The sequence below is a fragment of the Salmo salar genome, unplaced genomic scaffold (genome assembly GCF_965601325.2).
Source record: "Salmo salar unplaced genomic scaffold, fSalSal1 ptg000838l, whole genome shotgun sequence".
Classification (NCBI taxonomy): domain Eukaryota; kingdom Metazoa; phylum Chordata; class Actinopteri; order Salmoniformes; family Salmonidae; genus Salmo; species Salmo salar.
The window spans coordinates 1,172,501-1,186,007 of NW_027675516.1; the positions used below are offsets into that span (position 1 = coordinate 1,172,501).

General features: G+C 39.7%; 1 protein-coding gene across 1 annotated transcript; it reads right to left on the reverse strand.

The window, feature by feature from the left end:
• Nucleotides 1–1,182: 1,182 nt before the first annotated feature.
• LOC145877306 (NLR family CARD domain-containing protein 3) lies at nucleotides 1,183–5,251 on the reverse strand. The gene is made up of 2 exons (XM_082972617.1): nucleotides 3,444–5,251; nucleotides 1,183–3,017 (listed from the first exon to the last, which is right to left on the reverse strand). Exons 1-2 carry the CDS (start codon nucleotides 4,820–4,822, stop codon nucleotides 2,792–2,794), a joined length of 1,605 nt encoding a protein of 534 aa, XP_082828743.1. The 5' UTR covers nucleotides 4,823–5,251; the 3' UTR covers nucleotides 1,183–2,791.
• Nucleotides 5,252–13,507: the final 8,256 nt, after the last annotated feature.

The following is a 13,507-nucleotide window of genomic DNA, read 5'->3' on the forward strand; positions in this document are numbered from 1 at the left end:
CAGTATATAATGTCACCTTTTATTTGAGGGTATTTTAATACATACAGTTGAAGTCAGAAGTTTACATACACCTTAGCCAAATACATTTAAACTCAATTTTTACAATTCCTGACATTTAATCCTAGTAAAAGTCCCCTGTCTTAGGTCAGTTAGGATCACCACTTTCTTTTAAGAATGTGAAATGTCAGAATAATAGTAGAGAGAATGATTAATTTCAGCTTTTATTTCTTTCATCACATTCCCAGTGGGTCAGAAGTTTACATACACTCAATTAGTATTTGGTAGCATTGCCTTTAAATGGTTTAACTTGGGTTAAACGTTTTGGGTAGCCTTCCACAAGCTTCCCACAATAAGTTGGGTGAATTTTGGCCCATTCCTCCTGACAGAGCTGGTGTAACTGAGTCAGGTTTGTAGGCCTCCTTGCTCACACACGCTTTTTAATTCTGGCCACAAATGTTCTATAGTATTGAGGTCAGGGCTTTGTGATGGCCACTCCAATACCTTGACTTTGTTGTCCTTAAGCCATTTTGCCACAACTTTGGAAGTATCGTTGGGGTCATTTTCCATTTGGAAGACCCATTTGTGACCAAGCTTTAACTTCCTGACTGATGTCTCGAGATGTTGCTTCAATATATCCACAATTTTCCTGCCTCATGATGCCATCTATTTTGTGAAGTGCACCAGTCCCTCCTGCAGCAAAGCACCCCCACAACATGATGCTGCCACCGCCGTGCTTCACAGTTGGGATGGTATGATGGCTGTGTGGTCCCATGGTGTTTAGACTTGCGTACTATTGATTGAACGTGTTACCTTCAGGCGTTTGGAAATTGCTCCCAAGGATGAAGCAGACTTGTGGAGGTCTACAATCTTTTTTTCTGAGATTTTGGCTGATTCCTTTTCTTTTTCCCATGATGTCAAGCAAAGAGGCACTGAGTTTGAAGGTAGGCCTTGAAATACATCCAAATTATGTCAATTAGTCTATCAGATGCTTCTAAAGCCATAACATCATTTTCTGGAATTTTCCAAGCTGTTTAAAGGCACAGTCAACTTAGTGTATGTAAACTTCTGACCCACTGGAATTGTGACACAGTGAATTATAAGTGAAATAATCTGTCTGTAAACAATTGTTTCAAAAATTACTTGTGTCATGCACAAAGTAGATGTCCTAACTGACTTGCCAAAACTATAGTTTGTTAACAAGAAATTTGTGGAGTGGTTGAAAAACACGTTTTAATGACTCCAACCTAAGTGTATGTACACTTCCGACTTCAACTGTATGTGATTCACGATTAAAAACGAAATTCTGATGATGCCATGATTAAGAAGAATCATGAATGAATCATGAATCATAATGAGTGAGAAAGTTACAGAGGCCACAACAAAACATGCTAACCTCTCACCATTACCAATAACAGAGGCTACAACAAAACATGCTAACCTCTCACCATTACCAATAACAGAGACTACAAGAAAACATACTAACCTCTCACCATTACCAATAACAGAGGCTACACAAACATGCTAACCTCTTACCATTACCAATAACAGAGGCTACAACAAAACATGCTAACCTCTCACCATTACCAATAACAGAGGCTACAACAAAACATGCTAACCTCTCACCATTAGCAATAAAGGAGGCTACAACAAAACATGCTAACCTCTCACCATTACCAATAACAGAGGCTACAACAAAACATGCTAACCTCTCACCATTACCAATAACAGAGGCTACAACAAAACATTCTTACCTCTCACCATTACCAATAACAGAGGCTACAACAAAACATGCTAACCTCTCACCATTACCAATAACAGAGGCTACAACAAAACATGCTAACCTCTCACCATTACCAATAACAGAGGATACAACAAAACATGCTAACCTCTCACCATTACCAATAACAGTGGATACAACAAAACATGCTAACCTCTCACCATTACCAATAACAGAGGGGGTTTGATCTTTGTGCCTCCGTTTCTCATTTATCATCATTCATGATTCATTCATGGTTATTCATAATCATGGTAGCATCCACATGAATGTAGAAGTCACTGACAATAGAAGTGAAGTGACTCCAAAATGACAGGACATTATTTACTAATCAGTATCCATTAGGAAAAACATCATCCAAAACACAACCAAGACCAACTGCTAATGAATTCAACAAGTTAGTAGAATCACAAGCCTCACTGCAGGTGTCAGGAATCCCGCTTCCTGAGTCTGTTTCTGCCTGAGCTGACTGTTTTTTGTTTGGTGTCTAAGGGTGCGTTCAGAAACCTATCTGGTTGCTAGGCGACGAAGTTAGGCGGGAGATCTAGTGATTACCCTACACCTGCATCTCATCAACCTTCTGCACACCTGGTCCTGATCATCACCTCTTCATAAGCCCTGAGCTGACATCCATTCCCTGCTGGATCGTTAGCAACGAACAGCCTCATGTTTCCTGAGCTAGTCTTGTTGTTTTGTTCTTGTTACTGGTTACTCTGTCTACAGTCATCCTCCCGGAACATTCAACTCCCTTGCCTGGCCGTCGGTGGATACAGTGACGTCATTGAATCCACCCATCTACTCTCATCAACTCACTTCCGCTGCCGCTCCGTCTCCTGGATCACTCAAATTACACATCAAGACTACCAATAAATAGTCACCTTCATTTTACTCACCTGGTCTGCTTCTGGGTTCTGTCTTAGAGAAACGTGACAGCAGGCATGGAATATGGGACAACATGCTAAACTTATGACTACTTTAATACACTATAAGTAATATGTCCGAATAATTACGACTTTTTCAAATGGGAGAACTACATGCATAAAGTACTTTCATATCTGATAATACTGACCTCAGAGTCTCCAGTTTACAGTGGGGATTCCCCAGTACAGCAGAGAGCAGCTTCACTCCTGAATCCTTCAGGTCATTGTTACTTAGGTCCAGCTCTCTCAGGTGTGAGGGGTTTGAACTGAGAACTGAGGCCAACACTTTACAGGATGTGTCTGTGAGTTTACAGCCAGTGAGTCTGCAAACACAGAAGAAATACAATGACAGACAGGTTGTATTAAAATGATACGCTTAGCTTTCTCTGTTTACGCTGTTACCCATTTACAAATAATGTGTTGGGTTTGACCTCAGAGCTGAGACCAGAGAAGCACAGCCTTCCTCTGTGACTCCACAGCCTGACAAAGAGATCATGACTTCAAACACATTGTTAATTTAGTGTAGAAGGACAATGGCAGATGCATTTGGTTAATTCTCCCAAACAACATATAGATTCTTCTTCTGTCTCCTAGAGTTGTATGGTCATATTGTTATACTAATGTGAAAATCAATGCATTTATTCAATGTTTTCAATATAATATTAAACACATATTATAATGCATATTTTTCTTTAACCTGAATATTTCTTCCTGATGATTAGTTCTTGTATGTCATTTTATGTACTCACAGAAATGCACTGGAGTCTTTGAACACTGGCAGCAGCCTCAGAAGACCTTCCTCTGATCTGGAGTATTTCTTCAGGTCAAACACATCCAGCTCCTTTTCTGAAGTCAGCAACACAAAGACCAGAGCTGACCACTGTGCAGGTGACAGGTTGGGTTTTGAGACACTTCCTGAGCTCAGGTAGCTTTGGATCTCCTCCACTAGAGAATGGTCATTCAGTTCATTCAGACAGTGGAACAGATTGATGCACCTCTCTGGAGAGGGATTCTCCCTGATCTTCTCCTTGATGTAGTTCACTGTGTCTTCATGGGTCTTTGAGCTACTTCTTGTCTTTGTCAGTAGACCTCGTAAGTGCTTCTGATTGGACTTCAGTGAGAGGCCCAGAAGGAAGCGGAGGAAAAGGTCCAGGTTTCCCATCTCACTGTGTAAGGCTTTATCCACAGCACTCTTGTAGAAAGAAACTTCAGGCTTTCTGAACAGCGCAGAAAGGTTCCTGGATGTTGATTGTGGTTTGTCCATTAGATTCTCATTGTTGTTGATGAATGAGAGGAACACATATACAGCAGCCAGAAACTCCTGAATGCTCAGATGCACGAAGCAGTACACCTTGTCCTGGTACAGAACACATTCCTCTTTAAAGAGCTGTGTGCACAATCCTGAGTACACGGAGGCTTCATTGACATCAATGCCAGCCTCTTTCAGGTCTTCTTCATAGAAAATCAGATTGCCCTTCACTAGCTGTTGAAAAGCCAGTTTTCCCAGTGACAGAATGCTCTCTTTATTCCAGTGTGGACCTGTCTCTTCTTCCCCAAGATACTTTTCATCCTTCTGTTTGGTATGAAACACCACAAGGTGTGTGTACATATCAGTCAGAGTCTTGGGCATCTCTTCTCTCTTATGTTTCAGCATGTGTTCGAGGACTGTTGCAGAAATCCAACAGAAGACTGGAATGTGGCACATGATGTGGAGGCTCCTTGATGTCTTTATGTGTGAGAGGATTCTGCTGGCCAGGTCCTCATCACTGAATCTCTTTCTGAAGTACTCCTCCTTCTGTGGGTCATTGAACCCTCGTACCTCTGTCACCTGGTCAACACACCCTGAAGGGATCTTATTGGCTGCTGCAGGTCGGGTAGTTATCCAGAGGAGAGCAGAGGGAAGCAGATTTCCCTTGATGAGATTTGTCAGCAGAACATCCACTGAGGTTGACTCTGTGACGTCCCAACAGATCTTGTTCTTCTGGAAGTCTAGGGGCAGTCGGCACTCATCCAGACCATCAAAGATGAACACAACTTTGTACTTGTCGAAGTTTGACATTCCTGATTGTTTGGTTTCCATTGAAAAGTGATTAAGAAGTTCAATCAAAGTGTGTTTGTCCCCTTTCATCAAATTCAGCTCCCGGAAAGGGAATGAAAATATAAATTGGACATCCTGATTTGCTTTTCCTTCAGCCCAGTCCAGAATGAACTTCTGCACAGAGACTGTTTTTCCAATGCCAGCGACTCCCTTTGTCAGCACAGTTCTGATGAGTTTGTCTTGTCCAGTTAAGGGTTTGAAGATGTCGTTACATTTGATTGCAGTCTCTGGTCTTGCTTGTTTCCTGGTTGTTGTCTCAATCTGTCTCAGCTCATGTTCATTATTGACCTCTCCTGTTCCTCCCTCTGTGATGTAGAGCTCTGTGTAGATCTGATTGAGAAGTGTTGGGTTTCCTTGTTTAGCGATCCCCTCAAATACACATTGAACCTTCTTCTCTAGATTAGATTTGAGTTCACGTTGGCAAATCACAGCAAGCTCATCTGAATGAAGAAATAACACAGAGGATATTAATATTACGTCTGTTTTAATGCCTACAGTATTGTAGGACTGTTATAACATTTTAAATCATAATCATTTATTCTCTTAACTGTCTATATAAATGTGTAAATGTTTTCATAATGCATTACAGACTGGTGTGACTGATTATATTATTATTGGTATTATTGATGGTATTATTAATGTTGTCTCTCTCTCTCTCTCTAAATTAATCAACACAACACATCCCTGCTGCTACTTGATGAGGTCACTAGGTGTTGTGTTAAGGCTGCTACAATATCATTGAGTTACACAGCTACTTTAGCTGTACTTTAGCCACAGCTTTTAAATGTTATAAAACAGCATTCATCATGAGGCAGACAGATCTTACATTTCTCCAGTGTGTCAGCAAGCTCCTTCTGGTTCATTTTCCTCAGGACGTGCAGTGTGATCTTCAGAGCCCCCTCTCTGGCACTGCTCTCCTGCTTCTCATCTTCAGCATCCACCACTTCCTTATCCTGCTTCTGACTCTCATAGCCTTCTGGGAGTTCTGGACTAAGAATCCTCTTGAACATCTTCAGCTCGTTCTTCACAAATGTCGTCATTTTCTCTTCAAGCAACTGAAATAAATCAAGTAAATAAGTTAAGCAAGAGAAGAAATGCTTTCTCATTAACACATTAATGAATAATTGACAGATCAACTTTACTTGAAGTAAACTAAAACAAATGTACATAACAGGACCACATACACTGAATATAGAGTCCAGGTCTGTTTGATGCCTCTGGGAAGACTGACCACTGAGAATCTCTGACTCTGATCTCTCCTGTTGGTTTCTGTGGACAAAACATGAGATTACAGTACACACACACACACACACACACACACACACACACACACACACACACACACACACACACACACACACACACACACACTGTTTTAGGACTATGAAAATGGACTAAAGTATTAGCCTATGGATTATGAAAACAACCAAAAGAAATGTGAAAATGGGAGAGGAGAAATGACTAGAGACAGTGTTGTTTAACTCACTGACCATGACCCATGAGTTCTTCTTACCTTTGTTCAGTAGAAAAGTCTCCCTCTCTAAACTTCATAGGTAGATTCATAGACTTGTCACTCTTCATGGACACACAGCTGGGTACAGGGGAGGCTGGTCTCTCCTGCTTGATTGGTCTTCAACACAACAGAGTCAAACATTACATCTCTCATCTACTCTGATCTCAGATGGGAAACATAAGAAGAGTTCCAAAACGCAACATATCACTTTACAGAAATGAGCTTTTATTGTTTAAAGAAATGATGTATTAATTATTACATCTCTCACAGACAAGGATTTGTTTAAAATCTATCACATGATGGTTTAATTTCAGAGACAGAAATCATGTTTTTTTATGCAAAATGCTATATATCTCCCTCACTCTCAAATGTGACCGACCGGCTCAATTTGGTAATTAATTAAATAACTACATATATAGTGATTTTGGTTTATGTCAGTTTAATTGTTTGTTATGGTATAAGTTCTTATTTTATGATTGTAAGTGATAAAATTAACTAGTAATTCTCAGTAATTACTACTTTAGTAAGGAATAACACATTTTTTCAGCACTACTGCAGTTGCTAAATAATTCCAATAGATGGGAGCATAAGACCACAATGACATTTCAGAATATTAGATTAGTTTTCTCCCTGGATACACCACCACTCCCCACGCTTCCTGCAGAACCCCTGCAGTACCTCCGCAGACCCCGGATTGAGAACCCCTGATTTAGCAGATGCTCTTATCCAGAGAGATTTACAGTAAGTGCATTCACCTTAAGATAGCTATTTATTTAGGAAATAAACTTAATGAATTATTCATAAAATTGTTATCTCACCTCTTAGCTTTGGTGTCATGTCCCCCAGAAAGATGCATTTTGGAGGCAGGGGCCCCCTCCTCTCTCTCCCCAGAGAGACTCATTTTAGAGGCAGGGCCCCCCTCCTCTCTCTCCCCAGAGAGACTCATTTTAGAGGCAGGGCCCCCCTCCTCTCTCTCCCCAGAGAGACTCATTTTAGAGCACTGTCCCCTGTAAACAGAGATCCAGCATGTTGGTTGTGGTTAACACAGTGACAACTAAACAGAGATCCAGCATGTTGGTTGTGGTTAACACAGTAACAACTAAACAGAGATCCAGCATGTTGGTTGTGGTTAACACAGTAACAACTAAACAGAGATCCAGCATGTTGGTTAACACAGTAACAACTAAACAGAGATCCAGCATGTTGGTTGTGGTTAACACAGTGACGTCCTAAACAGAGATCCAGCATGTTGGTTGTGGTTAACACAGTGACAACTAAACAGAGATCCAGCATGTTGGTTGTGGTCAACACAGTGAGAACTAAACAGAGATCCAGCATGTTGGTTGTTGTCAACACAGTGACAACTAAACAGAGATCCAGCATGTTGGTTGTGGTTAACACAGTGACAACTAAACAGAGATCCAGCATGTTGGTTGTGGTTAACACAGTAACAACTAAACAGAGATCCAGCATGTTGGTTGTGGTCAACACAGTGACAACTAAACAGAGATCCAGCATGTTGGTTAACACAGTAACAACTAAACAGAGATCCAGCATGTTGGTTGTGGTTAACACAGTAACAACTAAACAGAGATCCAGCATGTTGGTTGTGGTTAACACAGTAACAACTCATTATTTTATTCATTATCTCTTAGAAAAAAAACAGTTTTCTAACAGACACATCCAAACAGTCAGGTTATTTAATGTAATGACTTTTTCTAGCCCAATGACTACTCAAAACCCTCCCACAAGGCCTGAACACTAACTAATAGCCCCTGATTGGCCTACATCTTATTTTGGAGCGGCAGGTAGCCGGACGCGCGCACACGCACACGCACACAGGGAGGAAATGTTGTGTTTGTTTAATATTGTTTTAGGACTGTGAAAATGGACATAAGGAAAGGCCTATGGATTATGAAAACAACAACAATAAATGGGAAAATGGGAGAGGAGAAAAGACTAGAGACAGTGTTGTTTAACTCACTGACCATGACCCATGAGTTCTTCTTACCTCTGTTCAGTAGAAAAGTCTCCCTCTCTAAAGGATATAGGACGATCCATAGACTGGTCACTCTTCATGGACACACAGCTGGGAACAGGGGAGGCTGGTCTCTCCTGCTTGATTGGGCTTCAACACAACAGAGACAAACATTACATCTCTCATCTACTCTGAGCTCAGATGGGGAAACATAAGAGTTTCATTACAAAACGCTATATATCACTTTTCAGAAATGTTGGTAAATTATCTCATTATTTAAAGAAATGATTAAACCACTACAAGGCTTTATAAAGACTTTTAAAGTGGGTAATTTCCACATAAAATGCACATTTGCTGTTATTTTCCCGACGTGAGAAACTGGGTCGAATTAACATGGCATCTGTAAGTGAATTCATCTTTAGATATCTAGGTGAGACAACCACATATCACAGTCAGATATACAGGATACAAATATTCCATTCCTGCTAAACAATGGATATATAGATATCTAGGTGGATATATAGATATCTAGGTGGATATATAGATATCTAGGTGGATAAATAGATATCTAGGTGGATATATAGATATCTAGGTGGATATATAGATATCTAGGTGGATATATAGATGTCTAGGTGGATATATAGATATCTAGGTGGATATAAAGATGTCTAGGTGGATATATAGAATATATAGATGTCTAGGTGGATATATAGATATCTAGGTGGATATATAGATATCTAGGTGGATATATAGATGTCTAGGTGGATATATAGATGTCTATGTGGATATACAGATATCTAGGTGGATATATAGATATCTAGGTGGATATATAGATATCTAGGTGGATATATAGCGTTTTAGAAAAAAACATATTTTCATACAGATCTAAAATCTAGAACAGTTATATAGAATGTCCCCATTAGCAATCATTTCTGAATAAAAAGCATTTTAGAACATACATTCTTAAACAATATTGTCAGCTCACCTCTTAGTTTTGGTGTCATGTCCCCCAGAGACACTCATTTTAGAGGCGGGCCCCCCCTCCTCTCTCTCCCCAGAGAGACTCATTTTAGAGGCAGGGACCACCTCCTCTATCTCCCCAGAGAGACTCATTTTAGAGCACTGAGCCCTAAACAGAGAAACAGAGATCCAACATGTTGGTTGTGGTCAACAGTGACCCCTAAACAGAGATCCAGCATGTTGGTTGTGGCTAACACAGTGACAACTAAACAGAGATCCAACATGTTGGTTGTGGTTAACACAGTGACAACTAAACAGAGATCCAGCATGTTGGTTGTGGTTAACACAGTGACAACTAAACAGAGATCCAGCATGTTGGTTGTGGTTAACACAGTGACAACTAATTATTTTATTCATTATCTCTTAGAAATAAAACCGTTTACAGACACATCCAAACAGTCAGGTGATTTAATGCAATTACTTTTTCTAGCCCAATGACTACTCAAAACCCTCCCACAATGCCTGAAAACTAACTAATAGCCCCTGATAGGCCTACATCTTATTTTGGGGTGGCAGGTAGTCTAGTGGTTAGAGCGTTGGGGTGGCAGGTAGCCTAGTGGTTAGAACGTTGTGGCGGCAGGTAGTCTAGTGGTTAGAGCATTGGGGCGGCAGGTAGCCTAGTGGTTAGAGCGTTGGGGCGGCAGGTAGCCTAGTGGTTAGAGCATTGGGGTGGCAGGTAGCCTAGTGGTTAGAGCGTTGGGGCGGCAGGTAGCCTAGTGGTTAGAGCGTTGGGGCGGCAGGTAGCCTAGTGGTTAGAGCGTTGGGGCGGCAGGTAGCCTAGTGGTTAGAGCGTTGAGGCGGCAGGTAGCCTAGTGGATAGAGTGTTGGTGCGGCAGGTAGCCTAGTGGTTAGAGTGTTGGGGCAGTAACCGTTAGGTTGCAGGATTGAATCCCAGAGCTGACAAGGTAAAGATCTGTCGTTCTGCCCCTGAACAAGGCAGTTAACCCACTGTGTTCCCCGGTAGGCCATTATTGTAAATAAGAATTTGTTATTAACTGACTTGCGAATTAAATAAAGGTTTAAAAAAAATTATGTGTTAACCTTCAGTAGCTGTAGTATAATACTATGGTAATGAACTGAAGAGGTCTATCTAATATTAATACTATGGTAATGAACTGAACAGGTCTATGAATCTAATATTAATACTATGGTAATGAACTGAACAGGTCTATCTAATATTAATACTATGGTAATGAACTGAACAGGTCTATCTAATATTAATACTATGGTAATGAACTGAACAGGTCTATCTAATATTAATACTATGGTAATGACCTGAACAGGTCTATGAATCTAATATTAATACTATGGTAATGAACTGAACAGGTCTATGAATCTAATATTAATACTATGGTAATGAACTGAACAGGTCTATCTAATATTAATACTATGGTAATGAACTGAACAGGTCTATGAATCTAATATTAATACTATGGTAATGAACTGAACAGGTCTATCTAATATTAATACTATGGTAATGAACTGAACAGGTCTATCTAATATTAATACTATGGTAATGAACTGAACAGGTCTATCTAATATTAATACTATGGTAATGAACTGAACAGGACTATGAATCTAATATTAATACTATGGTAATGAACTGAACAGGTCTATCTAATATTAATACTATGGTAATGACCTGAACAGGTCTATGAATCTAATATTAATACTATGGTAATGAACTGAACAGGTCTATCTAATATTAATACTATGGTAATGAACTGAACAGGTCTATGAATCTAATATTAATACTATGGTAATGAACTGAACAGGTCTATGAATCTAATATTAATACTATGGTAATGAACTGAACAGGTCGATGCTTGTCAACAACAGCCAGTGTTTTATTACCTGTAGCCTAATCTGACTGTTACCTTCAATCTAATGCATTCTAACATCTGATCAGCCATTGAGATAGAACTGTTACCTTCAATCTAATGCATTCTAACATCTGATCAGCCATTGAGATAGAACTGTTACCTTCAATCTAATGCATTCTAACATCTGATCAGCCATTGAGACAGAACTGGTAAATTCAATCTAATACATTCTAACATCTGATCAGCCATTGAGATAGAACTGTTACCTTCAATCTAATGCATTCTAACATCTGATCAGCCATTGAGATAGAACTGTTACCTTCAATCTAATGCATTCTAACATCTGATCAGCCATTGAGATAGAACTGTTACCTTCAATCTAATGCATTCTAACATCTGATCAGCCATTGAGATAGAACTGTTACCTTCAATCTAATGCATTCTAACATCTGATCAGCCATTGAGATAGAACTGTTACCTTCAATCTAATGCATTCTAACATCTGATCAGCCATTGAGATAGAACTGTTACCTTCAATCTAATGCATTCTAACATCTGATCAGCCATTGAGATAGAACTGTTACCTTCAATCTAATGCATTCTAACATCTGATCAGCCATTGAGATAGAACTGTCACCTTCAATCTAATGCATTCTAACATCTTACCATGGTCACACTTGATAACTGTCACGACTCCTACCGAGGGTGGCCCCTCTCCCTGTTCGGGTGGCGCTCGGTGTTCGTCGTCCCCGGGCTACTAGCTGCCACCGATCCCCTTTTCGTTTTTCTGTTGGTTATGTCTTTATTAGTTGCACCTGTGTTCATTTAGGTAATTAGTGGTGTTATTTAAGGCCGCCTCCCCACCTGTTCTGTGTGTGGGCTTGTTACGTTTTGTTTCACTGTGTTTGTGTAGTGGATCGTGTTTTGGACTTTGGGTTTTGTTACGCCCTGTTGTTTTTGGGCATTTTCTCTTTTGTGGTACTTATTAAATAGTATTGTACCAAACATTTTTCTGCCTACTGCGCCTGACTCCACACCCACAACGTCCAAGCGTTACAATAACTTCCTACTGAATTAACTCAACATGGACATTAATAGTTGCATAATAACACAAGGCTACAACAACAATAAACTGAAGTTATAGGCTATTTATTAAATCCATTTACCAGCTCCAGGTAGGCTACACAAGTGACACAAAATGATTTGCAACGACTCCTGTCATTTCAACATATTTATAGTATTAAATGGTAGGCTACAATAGCCTAGGTAGGCATAAAGATTAATAGGCTACAGTAGCCTAGATAGGCATAAAGATTAATAGGCTACAGTAGCCTAGATAGGCATAAAGATTAATAGGCTACAGTAGCCTAGATAGGCATAACGATTAATAGGCTACAGTAGCCTAGATAGGCATAAAGATTAATAGGCTACATTAGCCTAGATAGGCATAAAGATTAATAGGCTACAGTAGCCTAGATAGGCATAACGATTAATAGGCTACAGTAGCCTAGATAGGCATAAAGATTAATAGGCTACATTAGCCTAGATAGGCATACAGATTAATAGGCTACAGTAGCCTAGATAGGCATACAGATTAATAGGCTACAGTAGCCTAGATAGGCATAAAGATTAATAGGCTACATTAGCCTAGATAGGCATAAAGATTAATAGGCTACAGTAGCCTAGGTAGGCATAAAGATTAATAGGTTACAGTAGCCTAGATAGGCATAAAGATTAATAGGCTACAGTAGCCTAGATAGGCATAAAGATTAATAGGCTACAGTAGCCTAGATAGGCATACAGATTAATAGGCTACAGTAGCCTATATGGGCATAAAGATTAATAGGCTACAGTAGCCTAGATAGGCATAACGATTAATAGGCTACAGTAGCCTAGATAGGCATAAAGATTAATAGGCTACATTAGCCTAGATAGGCATAAAGATTAATAGGCTACAGTAGCCTAGATAGGCATAAAGATTAATAGGCTACAGTAGCCTAGATAGGCATACAGATTAATAGGCTACAGTAGCCTATATGGGCATAAAGATTAATAGGCTACAGTAGCCTAGATAGGCATAACGATTAATAGGCTACAGTAGCCTAGATAGGCATAAAGATTAATAGGCTACATTAGCCTAGATAGGCATAAAGATTAATAGGCTACAGTAGCCTAGATAGGCATAACGATTAATAGGCTACAGTAGCCTAGATAGGCATAAAGATTAATAGGTTACATTAGCCTAGATAGGCATACAGATTAATAGGCTACAGTAGCCTAGATAGGCATACAGATTAATAGGCTACAGTAGCCTAGATAGGCATAAAGATTAATAGGCTACATTAGCCTAGATAGGCATAAAGATGAATAGGCTACAGTAG